The sequence below is a fragment of the Catharus ustulatus genome, chromosome 17 (assembly GCF_009819885.2).
Source record: "Catharus ustulatus isolate bCatUst1 chromosome 17, bCatUst1.pri.v2, whole genome shotgun sequence".
NCBI classification, from domain to species: domain Eukaryota; kingdom Metazoa; phylum Chordata; class Aves; order Passeriformes; family Turdidae; genus Catharus; species Catharus ustulatus.
In genome coordinates, this window is record NC_046237.1 from 978,308 (window position 1) to 1,001,132 (window position 22,825).

The 22,825-nt window shown below is 45.3% G+C and overlaps 1 protein-coding gene across 1 annotated transcript; it reads left to right on the forward strand.

The window, feature by feature from the left end:
- Window positions 1-5,434: 5,434 nt before the first annotated feature.
- PARD6B (par-6 family cell polarity regulator beta) lies at window positions 5,435-21,190 on the forward strand. Its single transcript, XM_033075171.1, has 3 exons — window positions 5,435-5,590; window positions 9,984-10,206; window positions 16,738-21,190. Exons 1-3 carry the CDS (start codon window positions 5,525-5,527, stop codon window positions 17,562-17,564), a joined length of 1,116 nt encoding a protein of 371 aa, XP_032931062.1. The 5' UTR covers window positions 5,435-5,524; the 3' UTR covers window positions 17,565-21,190.
- The last annotated feature ends 1,635 nt before the right edge of the window (window positions 21,191-22,825 follow it).

Here is a 22,825-nt window from a genome sequence, read left to right on the forward strand (position 1 = left end):
CCAGACTAAACTGACTTTTCGAAAGGCTGCTGTAAACCATAACTCTGTTTATAAAAGCAAGAGCTAATAACTCAGTAGCTGGGGCTGTTACTGTGATCCTCTGCACCAGGCTGGCTTGGAGACACAATCATTCTCTCTGCTCTTAATGCAAGCTATATGCATGCCAACATTTGCCTGTGGCTCCACCCCACCCTTCTCTAGTTTGTATTTTTTTAATTTTAGGGTGCTACTTACATCTTCATAATGTGGAGTAATCTGCATAAAGTGGATTATCTCTCAGACTATCAATAAATGGAGCAGGCACTCTCCTTGCTGTAACCTGATAAACTGCAGAGCACGTTCCAGCGAACCATCCCTGCACAGGGCATTTCTCTGAGCCTCTGAGGGGGGTTATAGTGAGATTAAACTCTAAATACACATCCCCAAGCACATGATTGTTTTTCCCTCTTTGTGCATCTATCTGTGCTGGAGTTTTAGCCCCTGTATTATAACTCAGGAGGGAAATGAAGAGACCTGCCAACAGAAGCAAAGAGTATCTTCTAAAACCTCAACACAACTGGGACAGTGGCTGAACTCACAGGATTCAGTTTTTCCAAACGTGACATGCATGGAAAAACTGAATTACTTTTCAAGACACCTTGGCTTGTACTTCTGTAGTTTTACTTACGACCAGTGCACCAGCACTATGTGGTTAATAAACAGGGGCACTTCTATTGCATTAATGGGCACACACCTGTCTGTTCACACTCCAGGGTCTCACAGGGGGTTGGTCTGTGTGTGCATGGACACAAAAATCACTGAGACAAAACAGCCTAAATTAATCTGGCCATCTAATTACAATAAAAGTTTCATATTTCCCTAAATTATTCCTTATAATGCTTTTATATTTTCCTAAAATCTTGGTAACTTCATCTTATGATTACAACAAGAAGTTTATGACAAATCGAAGAAATCAAATGAGTGTGCACCATCCCTGGGAACGTTGTCCCATCCCTGGAAGTGTTCAGAGCCAGCTTGGATGGGGCTTGGAGCAATCTGGGACAGTGGGAGTTGTCCGTGGCAGGGCTGGAATGGGATGAGCTTTAAGGTCCCTTCCAACCCGAGCCATTCTGTGATTTTATGAATAAAGCACAGTAAGAGTAATGTGATAGAGCCATTACAACACAGGTAAAGGATGGGAGCAGTCCCTGTCCTGGGCAGCCTGCAATACAATTAATGTAGTAATTAATGTGTAATTAATTTGCGATTAATGTGTAACTAATGTGTAATTAATGTGTAATTAATGTGTAATTAATGTGTAATTAACGGACGTGGCTCTGTCACTGCAGCCCCGGGTGGCGGCGCGGGCACAGCGCCCTCTGGCGGCGGCGGCTCCCGCTGCACCCGCGAGATCCCGGGAAACTCTAAATATTTTATTGGAAAAGATCTCATATATGAACTTTACAAACAGTCAATTCATTTTGTCACAGACAGGTAAGTAAATACTGCCTCAAAGCAACAACTAAAGGCTCCTGGAGGAGGAGTGGGGAAGAAAGAAATGCTGCTAGGTTTGCTGACAGCAGAAAAGAAAGCAAAGGCAGAAACAGAACACAAAAACTCATTACTAAACCAACTGTTGGTTTCCTCCTCAATAAAATAAAATTTTTAAAACTCAAACAAACAAATAAACAAATAAAACCCAAAATGAAAATGCTGTAACTGCCACAATTTCAGGGTAAGAAATGACATTTTTATTACACAAGTGCTATTTAAATAGTCCTGTTATTAATAAAGCAGCTAAGTTGCCATGCACTGGGGTTTGCTTGCTGAGCTTTGAGTTTGTGTAGAGCTGTTGGTATGGAGGGTGTTCCATGGAGATCAAACACAACAAGCTCCCCTTGTCTGGTGCAGCATTTGTGAATTCACAGTGCCTGAGGATCAGCACTAGCAGCACAAAGGCATGGGATGCATTTCCCTGGGTTCATGGGGACCTGGAAGCAGTGCTCCACATCTCTGCACTCAGCAGCATCGGGTGCCTTCAGGACAGCTCTGCTTTGTCACTTATCAAGGGGAAGGCAAAAGCAATTTGAGGTCACAAATAGTCTGAAAATGGAGCATCCAAGTGCATGCACTGCTGTTGAAAACACCTATGTAGGGAAATTAATGGGACATGATTAATGTATCAAAATTGCAGAAGATATCAAAAAGAAAGCCTGTAAGTACAGAATTTATTTTTTAAAGAAAGCAAGACCTTCTTATTACCATTTTGAAAATAAAGCTTCTCTTTTTCCCTCTTAGGTTTCTCCACCCAACATAAAAACTCTCCAGTCTCTCATCAACTCCAAGACAAGATCAGATTGTAATCTAGGGCATCTAACAATCACTCCTCTGAGCTGGCACTGACAATGTAAATAAAACTATTTTATGTTAAATATGAAATCAGCATAAGCCCTGAACTATGCAATAAAAGATTAGGTCATATCAATAACAGCCAACCTATGCTGACAGAAGTTTTCTGTGCTTTATTCTTGGAAGTACTCTGTGAACTCCCAGGAGGGCTGTAGGGAATACAATTCCACTTCAAATGTGGGAAACCTGGGATAGGAGAGCAGCATCACGGCAGAATCTCACCAAACTGCATGGTGGACCTAAGTGATGGAATTTCTACACCAAAACAAACAAGGAAAAAAAAAAAGGCCTCCCAAAAAAACTTCCCCAGCAGCTCAGAGATCAGGAAACCCAACCTGTCTTTCAACTTCACAGAAACTGAACGTGCCACGAATAGCTTGATCAGCTCTGAATCACAGGTTGTACAGAACTTGTGACTAAAATAGCTCTGTGAGCTTTCCTTACAGCAGGCAGAGAGCCTGCCTCACTGCCCACCTTTATCTGAGATCAAACTGTTTATCACATTCCTTCCTCAGACGTCAGCTCCTTGTGATGAAAGCCAGCCAGTGATTAATACATTTTATTAGGTTGGTTCCAGTGACTTGAAATGAATTTGCCCTGACTCCTCAGGCTCGCTCCCACACCCACTGCCTGGCACGCCAGCCACGCTAGGAATGCACAATAGAAAACAAATTATCTTAGGCGATACCTCATAAATCTATAGCAATAAAATGAACTGCACAAGGGCTCCAAGCAGAAATCAGCTTCAGGAGCTTTCCCTCCCTTTCTCCAGGAGAAAAGAGCCAACCCAGCAGCTTTGAAGCCCCAGAGAAATCACTGTTCCCTTGTCTCTTGCACTCTTCTCCATGCTCAGCTCATTAAACAGAGCTGTAGAAGACAGATATGGAAAGCAGTCCGAACTCTCTTCTATGTTATAATTACAAAGTGACAGAATCAGAGGTTTTATCCTGGTCTTGCTCACATAGCTCTAATCTATTCGAGTGCACCAGGACCACAGATTCTGTCTGAATTTACAGGCTGAATTCTCTATGTATCCTTCTGCAGTGTAAAACCAAAACATGCTGGATAAAGGAGGAGAAGACTTGAATCAGCCTAGACACCGTCTGGCAGCAAACTATACTTAACCATTAACAATATCCTCTGTGCTAATTGCAGCTTGTCTTGGCTCGAGTGAGAGCTGCAATTCCTTCGCCTTTGGCGTGATGGGAGGAAGATCAACTGTTCAAAAATCAGCACCGACTTAGAAGTGATTCAGCACTGGATGCTTTTTATTTAATTACTGATTACCAGCTGAGACTTGAGACCTGACTAGACACCCATGGCTTTTCCTCAATTGCAAGGCATGTCACAGCCATCCACACAAGATCTGCATGAGGAAACCTCTCACCAGCTTCTCTTCTTCAGATTTATAGATTACAGAGAGACTTGTAATTCAAAGGTCTGTTGACATAATGAGATTAATGTACATGTTCTTGCCCAAACACACGTGAGAAGTCCTTTTTTATTTCCTCCCGACAGTTTACAGTCTCTTCACTCATGGATTTTGTACTTTTGTCAGGGTAGCTTAACTGGTCTTTAAATGAACACACTTTATCTCAGAATGAATACAATAGGGAAGGTTAGCTCTGACATTACCATCCTGCCATTTTATTTGTGACTAAAATGAAAACAAGCTCCATGAACACTTTTACATTCAGGATGGACACAGAGCCACATCCTGAGAGGGAGACTTCAAAATTTCTGTCTGGCCAAGGTTTGTTTGTGTAATGTGCAAACACCAACTAACACTGGTGTGGTTCGTGTGTTACACACCAAGATCCGTGAATGGCAGAATCGCTGGGGTTGGAGGGGGATCTTTGCCTGGAGATCCTTCAGTCCATCCCCAAGCTCCATGTCTGAGGGGTCTGAGCCTTCAGGGCAGCCTGACCGGGGCTGTGAGGGGAGCAGGGCTGTGGGATGGCAGCTCCTGGGGATGGGAGAGGGCTGGGGTCAGGGCTCTGGGAGGGTTGGTGTCAGGGCTGGGGTCAGGGCTGGTGCCAGGGCTGGCTCCTCAGGGTTAGTGCCAGGGCTGGTGGCAGGGTTAGTGCCAGGGCTGGCTCCTCAGGGTTAGTGCCAGGGCTGGTGGCAGGGTTAGTGCCAGGGCTGGCTCCTCAGGGTTGTGCAGGAGCAGGAGTTCAGCGTGGAGGCTCCTGAGGGCTGTTCTCAGGGTTGTGCAGGAGCAGGAGTTCAGCGTGGAGGCTCCTGAGGGCTGCCCAAGGGTTCGGGTCAGGGCTGGCTCCTCAGGGCTGTGGAAGGGTTAGGGTCAGGGCTGGTGTCAGGACTGGTGTTCAGGGCTGGCTCCTCAGGGCTGTGCAGGAGCAGGAGTTCAGCATGGAGGCTCCTGAGGGCTGCCCAAGGGTTAGGGCCAGGGTTGGCTCCTCAGGGCTGTGGGAGGGCTGGTGTCAGGGTTAGTGTCAGGGCTGTGGAAGGGTTGGTGTCAGGGCTGGGGTCAGGGCTGGTGTCAGGGCTGGCTCCTCAGGGCTGTGCAGGACCAGGAGTTCAGCATGGAGGCTCCTGAGGGCTGTGAGGGTTAGGGTCAAGGTTGGTGTCAGGGCTGCTGTCAGGGTTGGTCTCAGAGCTGGCTCCTCAGGCTGTGCAGGAACCCCCACGGAGGCTCCTGAGGGCCGCGGGAGGATGCGCGGTGCGCGATGGCGGCGCCCCGGGCCGGGAGGTGCCTGAGGAGGCAGCGGGAGCGGAGCCGCGCTCCAGCCCCGTGCTCGCACAGCCCCGGGGCTGCGGCACAGCCCGCACCCGCTGCGGGGGCAGGAGCACAGAGCCCCGCACGGCTGCGGAGGCAGGAGCACAGAGCCCCACACCGCTCCGCAGCGCTCCCGCACCGCCGCCTCCATCTTGCGCCGCGGCTGCAGGTGCGCGCCCCGCCCGTGCGCGGCCCCGCGGAGGCGGCGCAGGCGCGGCCCCGCCCCGGCCCGGTCCCGGCAGGTGCCGGAGCCGCGCGGCCCCGCCCCGGCCCGGCCGCGCTGACGGCGGAGGCGGCGGAGCGGCCGCGGCTACCGGGGGCTCTTGGCTGGGCCGTGCCGCTGCCCGTCCCGCAGCGCTCCGGCGGACAGAGGAGCGAGAGCAGCGGACGCAGCTCGGCATGAACCGGGCTCAGCGCGGGGCCGCGGGCAGCCGCGGCCTGGGCACCATGGAGGTGAAGAGCAAGGTGGGAGCCGCCGCCGCCGCCTGAGGGCCGCGGGCGCGGGGGGAAGGAGCGGGCCGACCCTGTGGGGCCGCGGTGTCGCGGCGGGGACAGGACGGGGACAGGGACAGGGCCAGCTGCTGACTCACCTGCCCGAGGGGCCCCGGCGGGCCCTGAGCGCTCCGCAGGGCCCCGGGCTCGGGCGGGCCCCGCCGCACCTGTGCCCGCGCCAGCCCGGCCCCTGCCCGCCCTGGGGCTTGCTGCCTGCCGGGGGAAAGAATAGTGGTTTAATTTTAAAAATGGTAAGCGGAGTTGGCCCCTAAGTTTCTGGGCGTACTAAAAGACCTATAGAGGAATTTGTGTTACGGGGATGGTGTGAGGTCAATGGGCCGAAAGAGGTGTTTGGAGACATGCTTGGCGAGTGGAATGCATCATCTGCAGAGGTCCCTCCAGCCCTGACAGCTCTGTGATAATTCGCAAGCATCAAACAAAACCCGCTCTTTGTCCGAATTGCAGTGAGTGCGTTTGTTAGTGACTGTTTCTGTAGTTACCTTTTTTCCCCTTAATGATTATGCCTTTCTGTAGCTTTTTGTGGGGCACAGCATAGGCTTTCCTTGGAGGTGCGGCGAGCCCTGGCTGGCTTATCCATGGTGGAGTTTGCCTTGTCTCAGAGCCCCGAGAGACTTTTACCCTGGCAGTGTTTCAGGAGTGTGTACCTGCGTGTTCCCGCAGAGATCACCGCTCTCAGGTGATCACCGCTCTTTGCCCAGCTCTGTAAATTCTCCCGTGCGTGCATCCACATTTCTAGTCTTAATTTTTATTTGCTTGTTAGGCAAAGTTTTTCTGACAAAGCTTTGATATTCTGAGAGAAATTGGATTTTTTTTTTGTTCTGCTTTATATTTGTAATATCTTCCAATTGTAAAACTGTTGTGTGTACAGTATGAGGTGGAGCTTCACTGTTAAGTAAGTGTTAAAACCCCTTTTTCACTGCCTAGGTGGATTGTAAGTGCGTCCACATGGGAATGTGTTTTCCAGTGGTGGACACGTGGATCTCTTGGGTTGTTTTTTGAAGTGGGGAGCAGGCTGTGTTCTGTCCCTCCTTTGCTGCTAGTGCAGTGTTCCAGCAGCAGTGCAGGACCTGAGCTCTGTGCATGTTTAAGGATAGCACATCATGGTGCTGGAACTTCTGGGAGTGTGTGGTTGGTCTCTGCAGCTTGAGTGTGGATGATTTCTTTAAAGTGTTCATGTTTCATGTGGCCTAAACCTGCAAGCACAGGAATATCTGGTAGCTGTTATTTCAAATACCAGTTAAGTTAGTACTGTGATGTGCAATTTATTTAAGCTCTTACAAGGTTGAAAATGATCAGTACCTACAAACCCAAATCACTTGTTTCCTCAGCCCAAAACTCCAGGTTTACTGTTTACCTGCTGTGTGTTTTCCTTGATTTAAAATATTCTAGGGAATCAGCCATGTGATGTGTTCCTGGTGTTTGCAGAGAGCAGTGTAGCCCTAATGAATAGGGATTGTCCCTCAAGTGCATATTACAGAGCAAGATTCAAGGCATTCTTAGAGCTACTTGTTGCTAATGCATTATTTATTAGCACCTCAATTTAATATCGCAGAGGAGTCATCTTCCTTCTATGAAAATGAGCAGGTCTGAAGAGAAAGAAGAAAGGCCTGTGTGGGACGTGGAGGGAGCCATTCTTGTGGAGTGGCCTGGGCTTTGAAGGCTGCTCAGTGATGTACAGCTCTTTATTTAGATATTCCAGATCAATAATTGTGCCTCAGCTGACAAGGCTGGGCCAGCACAGCCCAACTGTGGTTGCAGTTACATGAGCACAGTCCTTTTGTTAGTTTAGTTTATTCAGTTTGGGTAACTGCTCTCAGCTTGCCCTGGCCATTCCCCATAGTACTTGAATTCCACTCTGCCCATTTTCTTGCCAAGGGGAATAAAACTTTATACCCCAGACCAGAGTTCCTAGTGATGGTGTGGAAACCCCAAAATAAGCTTCTGGTTCTCTATATATGAAAATTCAGGTTTTCCCCCTTTCTCATGACTTGGAATAACATTTTTCTGGTAACTGGTAAGCCAGAGAAGGTCAGTGCAGCTCACATCCTGTGATGGAGACTTGCAAAGAGCAGCTCTGTGCTGTGTTTCAGAGGACTGAAAAGCGTGATCCATAAATGAGTGTTAAGTGAGTATCCCCTGTGCCTTCCTGGTGTGCTGCCATGGCTCCCCTGCCTCTCCCGGGGGAGTTTCAGGGGAACAGCACGGGCTTGGAAAGAGCTCAGGTGGCAAGGAGCCTTCTCTGCTTAAGTTACTGCTCCAGTGTCTCATCTCTGTCTCAACTGCAGGCCTGTTCCATGGGATGGAGAGCAGCACCTGATAGAAAATGCAGATATAGCAGGGATTCAAATAATGGAATTGCACAGTTGGACTTGTCTTTTACCTGCTTTCTAATAGTCTTGAGCACACTGTGTTAGGAAATGCGAGTGGGTTATTGAGTCTCTTGGTATTTGCACCAAATATGTGTGAAATAACGTGGGGGAAAAAAAAAAATCAGACGTTTGAAAATCTGGCCCTTTGCTTGCTGTGCTAAGATTCAACATTATTCCAACCTGAGGGTGAGGTTGTTGGCTTTTTAAACTTTTATTACTGAATTATGTTTAAACTGTAATCCTCGAAAGCCAAACAATTTCGATTGCTGCCGTGCGCGGTGGGGAAGGATCAGGCAGGATGAAGTCACTGATGTCATGATTGAGCTGTGACGTGATGGGAGTTCCTCCTGTGGGCTGGGCTTTTGTTTGTAAGCAGGTATGAATCATCTCTTCTGCCTTGTTAGTTAATGCCAGGGTAATTGCGGTGTTTTAGGGCAGGAATGTTCCCAGATAATTCCTTTATTTGGAGCTTTTGGAGGAAGGTGGGGTGTTGAAGGTGTAGCTTCTTTTGAGTGAGCTGGTGTTAATGTGCTAACAACGAGGTCCTTGTCTCCCGATTTTCAGTCCTTTGTGTGTGAGAGCTGCGAGGCTTTTATTCTGCAGAAGATTGTTATCAGTGAGGTAAAGTGCACCTCCACACCTCCTGTGTGTAACACACACCTAAATATGTGATACTGAGCCTCCAGCTTGCACTCAGAGCATTTTGTCCACGTGTCCTTCTGCTCTGCTTAAAACTGAACTTGCTAAAGAAGTTATTTAGAGTCTTTATTTTCGCTGTAGGTCAGCAATAGAATTCACACACAAAAACCCCAGCCAGCTGAGGCTTTTTGAATTATTAGCTTATTATCCTTTTGAGTCATATGCAATCTGTTCTGGTTTTTGTAACCTGGCTGCTGCTATCTCTGAATTCCTTTTGACATCTCTGGTATGCTGTGTGTGTGCCTGATATGGAGGATTTGGAGTAATTTTTATCCAATATTCTGTTTGCTTTGGGTCATGCCCTTTTTAAGGCAGAACACCAACATTGTACTAGCTATGTGTGCTAAAAATCACAATTTGTCTAGTCTACATCAAATGCTCATCCTTTTCTTGGCTCTCAGTTGAGTCTCCTGCCTACCCCCACTGTTTCATTGCCTTAATAAGCAACATGTTTTAATAAGTGTTTGCTTTCGAGATGATTTAGGAGACTGAGCTCGAGTAGATTTGTGAGTAGGTTTTTTTATTGAGTGATTATGTTGACTATAAGCAAACCCTACCCCTGAAAGTAGTGTTAGTGACTAAATTTTTTTTTTCATATTGCCAAATTTGGAATATCCAGATTCTACACCCTGGATAGAGCCCTGATTTAAAAGACTGTTGCAATGAAGATTTGAGCTTTGCTCCTGCAGGCAAATCTGCTGAATGCTCTGGGAGGTGGTGGCTGGTTGTCTCTGTTACCTCTCTCCCCAGAGCTGGGCTGCACGTGGGAGTTCTCTGTGCTCCCCACATGCCAGTGGCATTTTCACTTCCTGCCCCAGCAGCTGGGGGAGTGAGGGCTGCTCAGCCTGCCGTGGGTGAGCCACAGTTGAGCAACAATCTGTTCTCAAGGGCACTGGTAGTTCTTGCATCCAAATTCCAGGTGGTCACATACCACAGGGTGTTAATCACAGCGCTGGTTGGGGTTGTCACAGCAGTGCTGCCTCACTTCTGTGCCTTGGCCATGGGGAATCTGCAGGAATCTCTGCATGGTTTGGGTTTGTCACCTTACTGCTGATAATTTGTTCCTTAAATGGAGCAATGAAACAGCCTTGTACACCTTTACCAGGTACAGAACTAGTTAGAGCTTTAGGGGAAAAAACTTGTAACTGACTGTTTTATATCATGTCAGAATTGTTTGTTGTAGTTTTTAGTGCACTTTTAATTCTGTAACATTGCTGGTTTAGATAAAATAATTCTGCTGCTTCCATATTCATGATGTATGATGTACTTTGTTGTAGTTTGGGGCGGAATTTCGACGATTTTCTCTGGAGAGATCCAAACCTGGCAAGTTTGAGGAGTTCTATGGATTACTGCAACACGTGCACAAGATCCCCAACGTGGATGTTCTGGTGGGGTACACGGACATTCATGGAGACCTGCTGCCCATCAATAATGATGACAATTACCACAAAGCAGTTTCTACAGCCAATCCTCTGCTCAGGATTTTCATTCAGAGAAAAGGTAAGGGCCCTTGAAGAATGTGAACCATCTGTTTGTCCAGTTACAGTGTGATGTATGGAGGAACAAACCCTTCAGTCCAATTTCATCATGTCAAATTCCATAATAATTATGGGACATGAAAGGTATTCACAACTTGTCTCTCTTGCAAGGGCTTCTTCAGGCAACCTAGTTATACTTTGTGATTTTGCTTATATTTAGTTGAGTTAAAGTCAAGTTAAATCTCTAGCTAATGCTTCTTCCTGGTTTTATGTAAGCAAATGAAAATAAACTTTTGACCTCTGAGGTTTTCTGCTCTCTGTGTTGGGTACTTTTCACTTAAAATTCCAATCTTGATCAGACAAGAAGAGACAACATTACAGGATGGAAAGTAATATAAAAAATGTTATTACATGAAATGTTAAATGCAGTGTTAAAGTATAAATTCAAGACTAACTTTGTAATATGCTACTCTCATCACACTTTGCTAATAAAACGTTTTGAAGTTTTCAATTGACAAGCTTATTTCAGTTAGCAAACCTCAGCAGTGAGGGCTGCTTGGTTTGTTGGTTTGCCTTTAGAAGTAGTATGTCTGCTCTGGTTGTGTGTTCCTACTGTCTGCTTTTGTTTATGAAGGGAAAAAATCCAATTAGAAGTTTGTATTTGTTCTTGAGGTGGTGTTCCTGGTTGTTGCTTAGACAGGCATCTTTTCCTTAGGAAATGCTTGGGCATCAGAGCCTTTTATCAACTCCCACTCCAGAAAGGGAACAGCTCCACAAGAGCCTGACACAATCCCAAAGCTCATAAGCAGTGTGGCTCTTGGCAGGGGCTGAGTGCTGGCACACATGTGTGTGTTGGTGTTGGTGGTATGGATGCTGAGGCTGTGTTCTCAGTGCTGGAATGCCAAAGGCATGAACCACTTGCTTTAGCAGAACCTGGAGGGAGACAAGGCCTGTGATTCCATCTAATCCCCTGCAGGAGCCATATGACAGGAAGGGATAAGCCACTTTGTCAGACTGGGATTATTCAGTTTATATTTTAACACCATATGTTTTTAGATTGTTCCTGGTGTGACAGGTCTGATGTTGCCTGTTCTAGTGTTACACTTGCAATGCTTTTTTAGCTTCCTATCATCATTTCCCTTGATTTGATCCAGGTGGATTATTTGTTACTGCTCTGGTGCCAGGAGTTGATGTAATGCACAAAAGTAGAAGATTAATCCATTTGAGTTATCAGAACAAGAAAGGATGAGCAGGAAGAGCTGTGTAGAAAGTGCCATGTGTCAGTGCCCTCCCTTGGGCACAAGAGCCTCCTGCCTGGGGAGTTTGAGGGAGTAAAGAGCCCAGGCTGGCACCACAGTCCCCACTGCACTTTGGTGGGAATTAGTTATGATCACACTCATCTCCTCTGCTGATGAAATTGAGGCTTTACCTTCACTGGCATCTTTGCCAGATAGAGTAGATATGCAGAAAATACAGAAATAACTTCATTCTCTATTTTATTTGTGATGATTTGCATATAACCAAGGCTGGATTGGTGGAATTAGGGATGGCTCATATATTGTGCAGCATGCTTTAAGTGTGCTTAATTCACAAATTGCTGCAACCTTACTGGCTCTGCCTCTGGAATGGAAATGTCTGAGCAAATACCTGCTATTGATGGGGCTGATTTGGAACTATAATAAGTGACACAAGTTACTTTTCCCCCTGCAAGGCTGCTTCTGGTTTTCATGAATTCTCTTAAATCAGCTGAAAAGTTTTTGTGGTGGGTTTTGTAATGGAACTTTGACTTCTTTTATATTTCCAGCAGCAGTAGTTGGGAATTGAAGATCTTTGACAAAAACCCAGTGTGGGGAAGAAAGTGTTTTGATGCCTTATAATATATGAAATTTTTCTCATATTGCCTTTAACTGTTTAGAAAGTGCATGTAATTTGTGCAAGGCTAACTTGAGGTATGAACAGGCTGCAGTGAAATCTAATGTAAATAGTGTTAACTTAGTGTACTGCATCCAGGGAACACCTTGAGGGGTTCAAATGGGAGCTGCAGGGTGCTTTTGCTTTTGTTAATAAGCAGTGGTTGTGATAATGGGACTCCAGAATTTGGAAAATGTTATGCCAGAGTAAGAACTCTTTTCTTTCCTCTTTGATTTTTACTCCTCGTTTCTGAAAGCTGTTTGTCCTGAACATGTATGTGGCTTGGTTGATGTGGTAAAATACCTAGAGATCCTGTAATGGAATCACATTATTCACCTTAGACTCCTCTAACTGTATTTCACCAAATTCCTTTAAAATACTTTATAAACTGCTCCAGTGCTAAATCCAAACTGGGCCTTGATGTTGCACAAGTCAGGATTGGCTGTGAGCTTGCAGAAAACATTCCTCACTGGAATTTCATCCTGCAGTTTAACAGATTAACAGGTACTGTTGACATCTGGTATTTAAAGGTTAAACTGATGTGTTGTGATTAAATCCAGATGTATGGGAGTCACTCTGTCTGTGAGAAAAACCTTTCTGAAGAGAGCATGGAGGGGAGCAGTCTGCACAGGCTGCAGGGCAGCTTGGTGTGGGGAACTTTGCATTGCAAATACAGGAACAGTAGAGATAACAGGAGTTCCATTTCATTAAAATATCCCTAACAGTCCCTTGCAGCATTCTGAATGACAATATCCAGCTCCTGCAAGCTCTGCATGGATGTGGCTGTATTTAGTGAGAAGTGGGTTCTTGGATTAATCCACTTGTGCCTCTTGAGAGAGACTTTGTCGCTGAGAAGCTTTGCTTTGGTGAGAAGTAAGAGCAGTTGAATTTAAAAGCAGCTCTTTAGACTAGCCTAGCTATTCTGAGGGCTCTTCCTAGAAACACAGGTTGGTTTCCTAAAACCATATTTTGTTATATTCTGTGACTAAATAAGAGGAGATTTGTTGGGTCCTATTTGAAATTGCTAAATTGCATCTCTGCTCCAATACACTAACTACCCTGGGGGCTATGAAAATTTAATTTTAAAGGGGTAGCTCTACATTGATTTGCAAATGGCTCAGGAAAATATTTTTAAAATCTGTCTTCAATAACATTAAATTGCAACCAGATTTGGCATTTGTGGGCTTTTGTTTTCAATTTCATGTAATAAGTCTGTACAGATTGGTGCCACCTTGAAGGTGCTGGGGGCAGAAATCCTTCCTGCACCGTGTGGACGTTCTCCTTCACACTGTCTGCACTTAACACCTTGTCCTTTGGCTTCAGGCCAAAATATTTTTGCCGGGGCTTTAAACTGATTAGTGAGGTGCCAGAACAAAGATGCCTTTGTACTTGAGAGTATTGCTTTAGAAAACTTGTTCAGCAGTGGAAGAGAGGTTACCCAGAGTGGGCTGTTCTGCTGAGATTTGGGGACATGAGCTTATCAACCTTTCACTGTTTTTTTTTTCCTCACAAATTCTCTAACCTTAACTGTCTATCTTAAGGTTCGTGCTAGTTCTGAATTATTAAACTATTAAGAGCAGTTACAATGAAAAAAACCCCACTGGCATGTCAGAGTCTCTTAAATGTTTTGACATCTGGCTTGCAGTTTTGGGATGCTTTTATTTCAGCCATGTGTTCTGTAACTTAATGTTACTAAAAAGAAAAGCACCTGCTCAATTTAAGATTTCTGATTGTATATTTGTCTTCTGAAAGAGACTTTTGAAGTTCCTCTCTTTCCCAAGCAATGTTTTTCTGCTCTTAGTTTTTGTTTAAAGCACCCTTTTGAATCTGTTATTTCACATGCAGACATTTCCATAGTATTTCTTTCGAAGCCAGTCCTGTTGGAACTGATTTTCATGTTTCTCTGCTAACTGGAAAAATTGATTTGGACAGAAGTTACCAACTGATAGTTGTGGAAGGCAGGCAGGTTTCTGTGAAGGAAGTTGGGAACAGTTCTAAATCGAACTTGAGCAAAGAGCACAAACTGTCTTTGATCATTTACAGGAAATGATAGATCCACTTGGATGTAATAAATGTGTTTGTATATCCAGTTCACACAGGGTGTGTGGCCTGCCATGAAGGTGAAGAAGCCTTACAGGGATCACTGAATGCTTTACATATCTGATCTGACAGAGTGGGTAAAATATCACCGAGTCTGTCTGATTCTCTGGATGTGTGCACTTCGAATTTAGGGAGAAAACCCCACCAGCTGAATTCCATTTAATGTTGCAATGCACGTGGGACAGCACTCATGAGAAAACCAGTCCTGACAAAGCCTTGCTGTCCTGTTCTCTGCTGTCTTTTCCTAAGCAGCTGCTGCACTAAAAGCAGAGCAGAGTGCCTGGCTGGCTCCAGGCTGTGGGTGCCATGTCCTGGGGCTGGCAGCAGCACCTTGCACTTGAGCAGGAGCAGCGCAGTGTTACCTTGGATTTAAAGCAAGACCTGTCTAGGATCTGCTTTCACATTTGTCCTTTCCAGGTTGTTTTGTAAACAATTGTAGTTCTAAATAAAAAAAGAGAGATGTTGTTGCACCTCATTGAATTGCAAAAATCCTTTCAATGAAACACCAGATGTCTAACTGGAAACTGGTTGGATGGGTTGTCGGGAGAGATAAGGGCAAAACTTCTCTCACTTTTTTCTTTGATGATAAATTTTTAGCAAACATGAAAAGAATTGCCCCATGTTGTCTGCAGAGTCAGCATGTTAGTTTGTCAGCAGTGGAGTGCAGGGTTTAACCAGCTGATCTTAGACATCCCAAAGGCCCTCTAAGAGAAAATGAGTTTGCATTTTTGCAGGTGTCACTTCAGACACAGTTCACCTGTTAAAATGCTTTGGTTGGGGAGGTTGAATTGTTTTTTAATGCACCAACTCTTCAACACAACTGACCTAACACTCTCAGACATGTGAAGATCAGTTTTTAGGCTATTTTTGAAGCCTTTGTGCTTGATGTTAAGATCTAGTATTACATTAATTAAACCTTCAATTCCAGTGTAACTGAGATTGCTGTGGAAGTGACTTCGGGCTGTAATAGGGCTGTGTCAATCAGGTATTTTCAGAAATAACTCCTGGTTGTGTGAATTAAACTGTTGTACAACTTTAGCTGTAAACATCAGTGCAAAAGATGCTCTGTGTTTAGCAAGCAACTAAGCAAGAGCTTTGCCTTCCTTAGGGTGTAATTATTTTTTTAAACAAAGGAAATAAAAAAGAAATGTAAATGAGGCCATCAGGACACATTTTTCTAAAACATGTTGATGAACTATTGTGTACACACAAGCCAGGAGTTGACAATAAATCCCTTTGAGGTTTTTTGTGGGCTAATTTAAATTTGTTTCTTTTCCTTTTGTTCTTTATCTTTTAGAGTAGCAGGTCCCAGGCTGCCTTCCTGGAGCAGCCAGAGCACTGTTGTTGGTGTTAATGCTGCAGTAGTGCTGGCCTGTTGCTCCAGGAATATTTTCTGTTCTGTTTTGCTTAAAGCATCTGAGGAGTCCAAATCTGAGGGGTTCATGTCTGTATCTCTCAGCCCCAGGAACAAGTGCACTCATTGATTTCCTCAGCAGCTGGCAGCTGTCCTGAAATGCCACCAGGGCAGCATTGCCACAGTCAGCCCAGTGCACAGATTGAAATGTATAGCCATTCTTCCACTTTCTTGGCTGTACCAATGGCCTCTAATTGGGATAAAACAAAGAAATCCCAACTTCCCTGGGTCCTAGGGTTAGTGCAGTCCAGGTCTGTGGGATCATTGGGAGTTTTTCCCTGTAGAACAAAGATGTGTGAAAATCTGAGGAAGATCAGGTCTGAACGTATTTAGGTTCATTCTTTTTGGTGAGTTATTGCATATGAAGAAGAAAACTGGAACCTTTGGTAAATAAGCATTTCAGAGATCAGTATTGCTTTCACAGAACACATTTTCTCATCCCTTACAAGTAGTTGTAGGACTAATATATTTTCTTTTGGATTTTTTTAAGCTCTAAGCCATTTGCCTGTTCCTGCATCAAGTTGTGGCAGTTACAGCATGGCTTGCATGAACAGTTTTGCTTGAAGTATTTGTGTGCAAGGTCTCTTTGTTTCTGCTCCACAGCCATTTTACCTACATGGCGTGGGGGCAGGGAAGAGTGCAGAATGGAATAAGCTTTCTGGAGTTTGAATCCAGGTCACTTGGCTGGCTCCCAGTAACTAGGCAATAATAGGCACACTGGCTGCTTTCCCTTTTTCATTCTTTCTTTTCCAATGATCTGAAACCTGAGGAGAGAAAACTAGCAAGTGGAATTACTCTGAATAAAATTAAAATGTTTCTAGGAATGTACTCACTCTTTCCATTCTACCCTTTCTCAGGCAGCTGTAGCTCTTTGTGTGTGCTGCTGCTAGCTTACTTTAATTCCTTTTGTGCTCACTCTTTCCTTCAGTAGAAGAAAACCAAAAGTATTCCAAACTTTGAATCTCGTAACATTAAAGCTTTTGTTTCCTGAGTGGAGAGAAGGGTTTCTGTGAAGGGTTTCTGTGCTAGTGAGGCTGACAGCTTCTAGCTGGGCAGTTTGCCTGTGCAGAGCTGACATGCAGAGTGTCACCTGTGCCCGCTCTGATCCCCATGTGCTCTCTCTTACAGAAGATGCAGACTACAGTGCCTTCGGGACAGACACCATGACCAGGAAGAAGAACGTCTTATCCAACGTGCTACGCCCAGATAACCACAAGAAGAAGCCCCACATTGTCATCAGCATGCCCCAGGACTTCAGGCCCGTGTCCTCCATCATCGACGTGGACATTCTGCCCGAGACCCACCGCAGGGTGCGGCTCTACAAGTACGGCACCGACAAACCGCTGGGCTTCTACATCCGCGACGGCTCCAGCGTCAGGGTCACCCCGCACGGCCTGGAGAAGGTGCCGGGCATCTTCATCTCCAGGCTGGTCCCCGGGGGGCTGGCTCAGAGCACGGGGCTGCTGGCTGTCAATGACGAGGTGCTGGAGGTGAACGGCATCGAGGTGTCGGGAAAGAGCCTGGATCAAGTTACAGACATGATGATTGCGAACAGCCGCAACCTGATCATCACGGTCCGACCCGCCAACCAGAGGAACAACGTGGTGAGGAACAGTCGGACTTCGGGCAGCTCCGGCCAGTCCACCGAGTCCAGCCTGCCCAGCAGCACCCCCAACATCCTGGGCAATCTGCAGGGAGAGGAGGAGAGTGATGAGGAGGACATTATCATTGAAGACAGCGGTGAGCCGCAGCAGATCCCCAAAGCTGCGCCCACCAGCGAAAGCATAGAATCCTTGTCACAAATCGAACTCCTCCATGAGTCCACACAGAATGGGTTCCTCCCTTCCAGTGACATGAACTTGAATCACTCAGCAGGCAGCATTAGCATGGAGTATGAAGTACCAGAGCAGGGCCGTAAGTCCTTAGAAGAAGATGGAACTATAATTACACTATGAAATGACATTGGTGTACTTCAGATAAGTAAGGATGCCATACATGTTTTAATTGGGCTTAATATGTAACACATTTTATACCTCTCCATCTACCAAGCACTGCAGTTAGATTAAAGGAGGGAAAAAAGTAAATATGAGAAAATTCAAAATCACGTAAGTTGACTAACTTCATTAATTCTGCACTTCAATGTAAATAATTCACAAAGCTGGATGATAATTGATAAATAGCTAAAATTGAATGAGGAAGATTTAAATTGAGAATGAAGGATAGCTAAGAGATGACTGTGAGCTTTCTTCTAAAGGTACTTGATTTTTATTATTTTTTTAATGCCGTATACTACTGGTTCTGTAGAAGTAAACCTCCTCATGTGTGAGGATGTCTCATGGACTGTGGTTTCAGCTGGTGTTCCTCTGAAGTGCTGCTCTGGTGTGATGGAGCTGCTCCAGCCCCCTCATGCTGTCCTGGCTGCTGCTGTGTGGGCTCTGGGCAGGAGGAACTGGGAGAGAGCAGAGCTGGGCTGGCAGAGCTGGGGAGGTGACACAGGGACAGCAGCGCTCTGTGGGCAGCACCTGCACCGGGGCTTTGGAGGGCACAGTTCTCTGTGAGTGAATGTGCAACCACAGGCTCGTTAGTCAGGCACCATTACTGCTTTTAATTGCTCTGATTTTGAAATTCAAATGTGAAAGTCTTAACACTAATGCATCAATGACCTGTTCTCATTTTAGTTTGCCATATTTAAGAATATCATTGGATTTAGTTACTAATCCCAGTAAATTGCAAACAAATAAAATGTAAACTTAATGCTATGGAAATAGCATAACACAATCTGTTACAATTGCAGTCCTAGTAGAAACTGTAAAGATTTCTACTAGCAAAGGTTTGTTGGAATGAGTCTGGATTATGTAAAAGTGACTTTCTTCAAACCTGAACAAGTTACAACAGTCTGAATTAAATCCCTGAACTAAAAAAAGTCTTAAATCAGAATGAGCCATGTGATATTAACTTATTCGTGATTAGGAGCTGCTCTGTAAATGCAGAGGGCTGTGTGCCCCTGGCTGGGTGCTGTGGGTATTCCAGTGTTGCTCTGTGTGAAAACACTGACAAGTCCTGATGCTGCAGAGCAGAGGTGTGTGTGTAAGCACTGCACTCACTGGGACAGCTGCAGGGGAGGCTTCTAGCATTGTTGTTATCCTTCCCCTTTTTGTATCTCCTGCTCTACCCCTTTGGCTCCCAGCCTAACCCTCCTGGGAACAGAAGCTGTGGCAGGAAGGTGAGCTGGGGACTGACAGGACTGGGGAGAGGATTCCCCAGGGATGCTGTGGCCTCTGTCAGGAGCAGTGGGTGCTGCCACTTGTGTCCTGTGCTCCCCAGAGCAGCAGTTCAGGTGCTTGGGAGTGTTCCACCCTCTGGGAAGGTGTGATGAGTGGGAAGGGAGACTGACCCCTTTCTTTTTCTCCCCTCAGTCTATTTGAGGAAAATCTACCTCTGGTAACTTTACTAACAGGAGACCAACTGTAAGTTTAATGTTAGGGCATCTGTAGAAGTCGTCAGAGACTATCAGAGGCTAAACCTGTGTTTGTTTCAGGTTTTTGTGATGATGCAAACACTGCTGCAGAAACAAATCCCTGCTGTTTGATGTTACAAAGTGCACATTTGAAATTGGTGAGCAGTAGTTTTCTCAAACCTCCAGTGCCACTGGAGTCCAAGATGCCAAGAGAGGCATCCATCCCCCTGAGGATTTATGGAGGATGGGCACAGCAGGAGTGGTACTCTGCAAATGCAGGTGAGGGGCTCTCCTGTCACACTTATTTATGGTTTCTGTGTGTGTGTGGAGAGCCCTGGAATCTTTTACAAGAGCAAGATCTTTCAAGTGTTTCACTTGTTTTGCTAATAATTATGAAAAATGAAGTAACTGCATCCACTCAGTGTGGAATGAGCAGAAGAAATGTTCATTGTGCACCATGGAGACTTTACCTGTACACGTTTTCTCTCAGCGCTGCTCTACACTTCCATTCTTTACGGAAGATTGTTTACTTTGAAAATATCTTTTTTATTTTCCTTTGTCAGAAGACTTTCCTTCCTGTATGAATTCACCAGTGGAGGGTGAGACTCATTATTCTGCTAGTTTGCACTTCTGTGCCTTTGGTTTACTTGAATGTATTGTGAATAATCCAAGGAATAAAGGCACTGGGATGGGGAGAGGAGAGAGGTCAGAGGTACAGAGTGAGCTGGTAGTGCACTTGAGGCAGCTGTGACCTTTCCATTCCTGCACATCACTCTGGGGCTGCTCTGCTCCACGAGGATGCTGCAGCTCTGCAGGAGGATGGATGGCCTGGGGGCTGAGTCTGGCCAGGAGCCTGGCAGGTCCCACCCGAGGCTGCTGTGCTGCCAGGCACATGGGTGGTTTGAGTTGTGTTTATGCCAGTATTAAGGACTGTGGAAATTGAACTGCTCCAAACTGCATGGGACTTCATCTCTAGGACCTTTCCTGCAAACTGAGTAATCTAAACGTGAGATAATGTTCTTTTTGACATAGATCATATTCTGTTTCACAGAAATTTGGTGACATGGAGTAAAACTAAGCATTTGGGACTTGATAAAAACTTTGAAGAATAAATCTAAAAAATGTGTATTTACAGTTACAATGACAGACTGCACAGCATGTAATTGCTTAATGCTGCAGTTACCATAAGGTTTCTAAAGTTCTTCCATATCTTACTAATACATACACTGTTAATTACAAAAGATTTTTAAATTGCTACTTCGGGATGATCAATGGTTGATTATGAGTGGCTAAATTTAATTTTATATATAAATGATACTTGGGTTCAGTATAAGGTTTTTTAAAATATGCTGATATTGTTAGCCTTTCATTCACTACCTCCTAAATTTTTAACATCTATACTGTTTTCTCCCTGGAAGACAATACTTAAAGGCTTGACTGTTTTATATAGATTTTATCTATAGCTAAAGAGAGCAGGAAATGCAGAAGTGCTAGTGAGGATGCTGCGCATGACTGACGATGTTACGCTGCTATTGATGTAATCTGTGTATTAAGTATCCTGTGTGTGTAAATTGTATTTTCAATCCAGATTTTATAAATTAATTTATGAGATATCCAAATTATTTCAGAATGGAATGAAAATCTAAAATTCCTTTGACTAGTGTTATGTGTTGTGTTCATGCACAGAGGGGGAAGTGATTCCTCCGTGGTGACTGGGAGATCTAAGTGCACCTTAATAGGAAGAACAAATTCTTAATAGAATTAAGATGCATTTTACTTTTAAGTTCTGCGATGGTACTGGACAAGTCAAGCCTAACTGTGAATCATATGTTATTTTCCACACCTGAATTAAATTTAGGACAATGTTCTCACAAGCTGTCTTTAACATGTGTATTTTTGTGAATATTATGTATTTTCTAATTAAATTTTACTTGCAATGTGATTTTTACATGAATGAACTTGTTTAAAATGTCAAATATCAGTATTTTTCTTACAACTTTAATGTATAATGTACATTGGTATCTCACTGAATGAAGATTGATTTTACAAAAATCAAGCTAGATGTAGTTGTATATTAGTCTTATATTTTTACAGACCAAAATAATAAATGGATATAGAAATAAATGTTTTTTTTCTCAATTACTTTGTCAGATAAATCAAACTGAGGAAGAATGTATCCTTTTTTTTCAAGTTTGACAACAGGTGGGTTTAATTTTTCTGTCCTGGCCAGGGAACCAGGCTGTTTTCCTGCAGTGTTCTCCTCATGGCCCTGTCCCTGCCTGGAGCAGGGACCCCTGCATTGCCTGAGCTCTGCTCCTGGGACAGGTTCAGGTCCCTCCTGCTGTCACCTGTGTCAGGTGCTGCTGGGGAGCCATCCCTGCTGTGAGTATCTCTGCAAGTGCCAGCTTCAACTCAAACCCATTGCACTTGCAAAGGTTTCCCCCACCTCTTTTGCCTTGGCAGCCCCTGTCAGCATTTCCCAGGGAGGAGAGACTGGGGCTGTGCTCAGCCCTCTGAGTGTGGCTTTGTTCCTGCTGCTCTGGGGCTGGGCACAGAGTTCTGCTCTGTGTTTGTTCAATGCTCCCCATCCCTGCACAGGGACAGTTCTGCTCTGCCCTCCCTCCTGTCTGGGGCTGCTCTGTGTGTGCTCAGTGCTCCCCATCCCTGCACATGGACACTTCTGCTCTGCCCTCCCTCCTGTCTGTGGGACTGGTCTGTGTGTGCTCAGTGCTCTCCATCCCTGCACATGGACAGTTCTGCTCTGCCCTCCCTCCTGTCTGGGACTGCTCTGTGTGTGCTCAGTGCTTTCCAGAGCCTTGTGGAGGGGACAGCAGGGCTGGGATCAGCACTGGCTCAGTGCAGCCCAAAGAAGCCGGGTGCTGCCCTGAGCACTGGAGTGGGAGTGCCTTGCAGCTGGGGGAGTTCTCCTCTTTGCCCAGGACATTGGAAGGAATGCTGGAGTCAGAGTGGCATTCCTGGAGTGGTGTGAGCTCTCTGCAGTGCTCCCTGACTCCTGCTGTGGGGTCACCCACTGAGGAACTGCTTTGGGAATGCCTCTGTCTGTGAGGAGAGTGAGGCTGGCAGGGCTGGCTGTGCAGAGGAGGCAGAGCACGGCAGCTGCTCGGGGACACCCCGGCAGTGAGGCTCGATGCACTCACACAGGTCAGCAGCGCTGCTTCTACAGAGCCCTCACACTTCAGTTTTCTTAAAACAGAAATTTAAAGGAAGATTCTGACTTTCCCTACTGCTGCCTCCTTGAGGAAGGAATGCAGCTGTTAACTGCATCTGTCCTTTAAACCCAGCAGCATTTAACTTCTCAAGGTGAGCTCTTAACCAGGCATTAGGACTTGGGTTATTTTATGACAATGAAAATTTATGTATGCTTACAGATACAGGATTTGTGTAAGTAATCGAGTGAAAGTCCTACTCTCCCTGGTATACCAACAGGAGAAAGATTTAGACTAGTCCTAAATACCCCTTTGAAGTTTTTTTGTTATCTTCAGATTTTTTGTGGCATTCTAGTCACAGACTTTGCAGAAGTCTGAGCACGTGTTCCTTGCAGTGCAAGTGTCACCCATGTTCTGGGATGTAGTTATGTGTGGTAATGCTGGAGAGGAAAAATCAGCTTTAATTTCATAAATGACTGCCAATGCTAACACGAGGGAAGATGTGTTGGATGGTCACAATATTCTTGGATCCTGTAGAGGTATGCAATAAATGCACAGCTGGTCCTTGGGGAGGCAAGACTGCAGCCAAGAT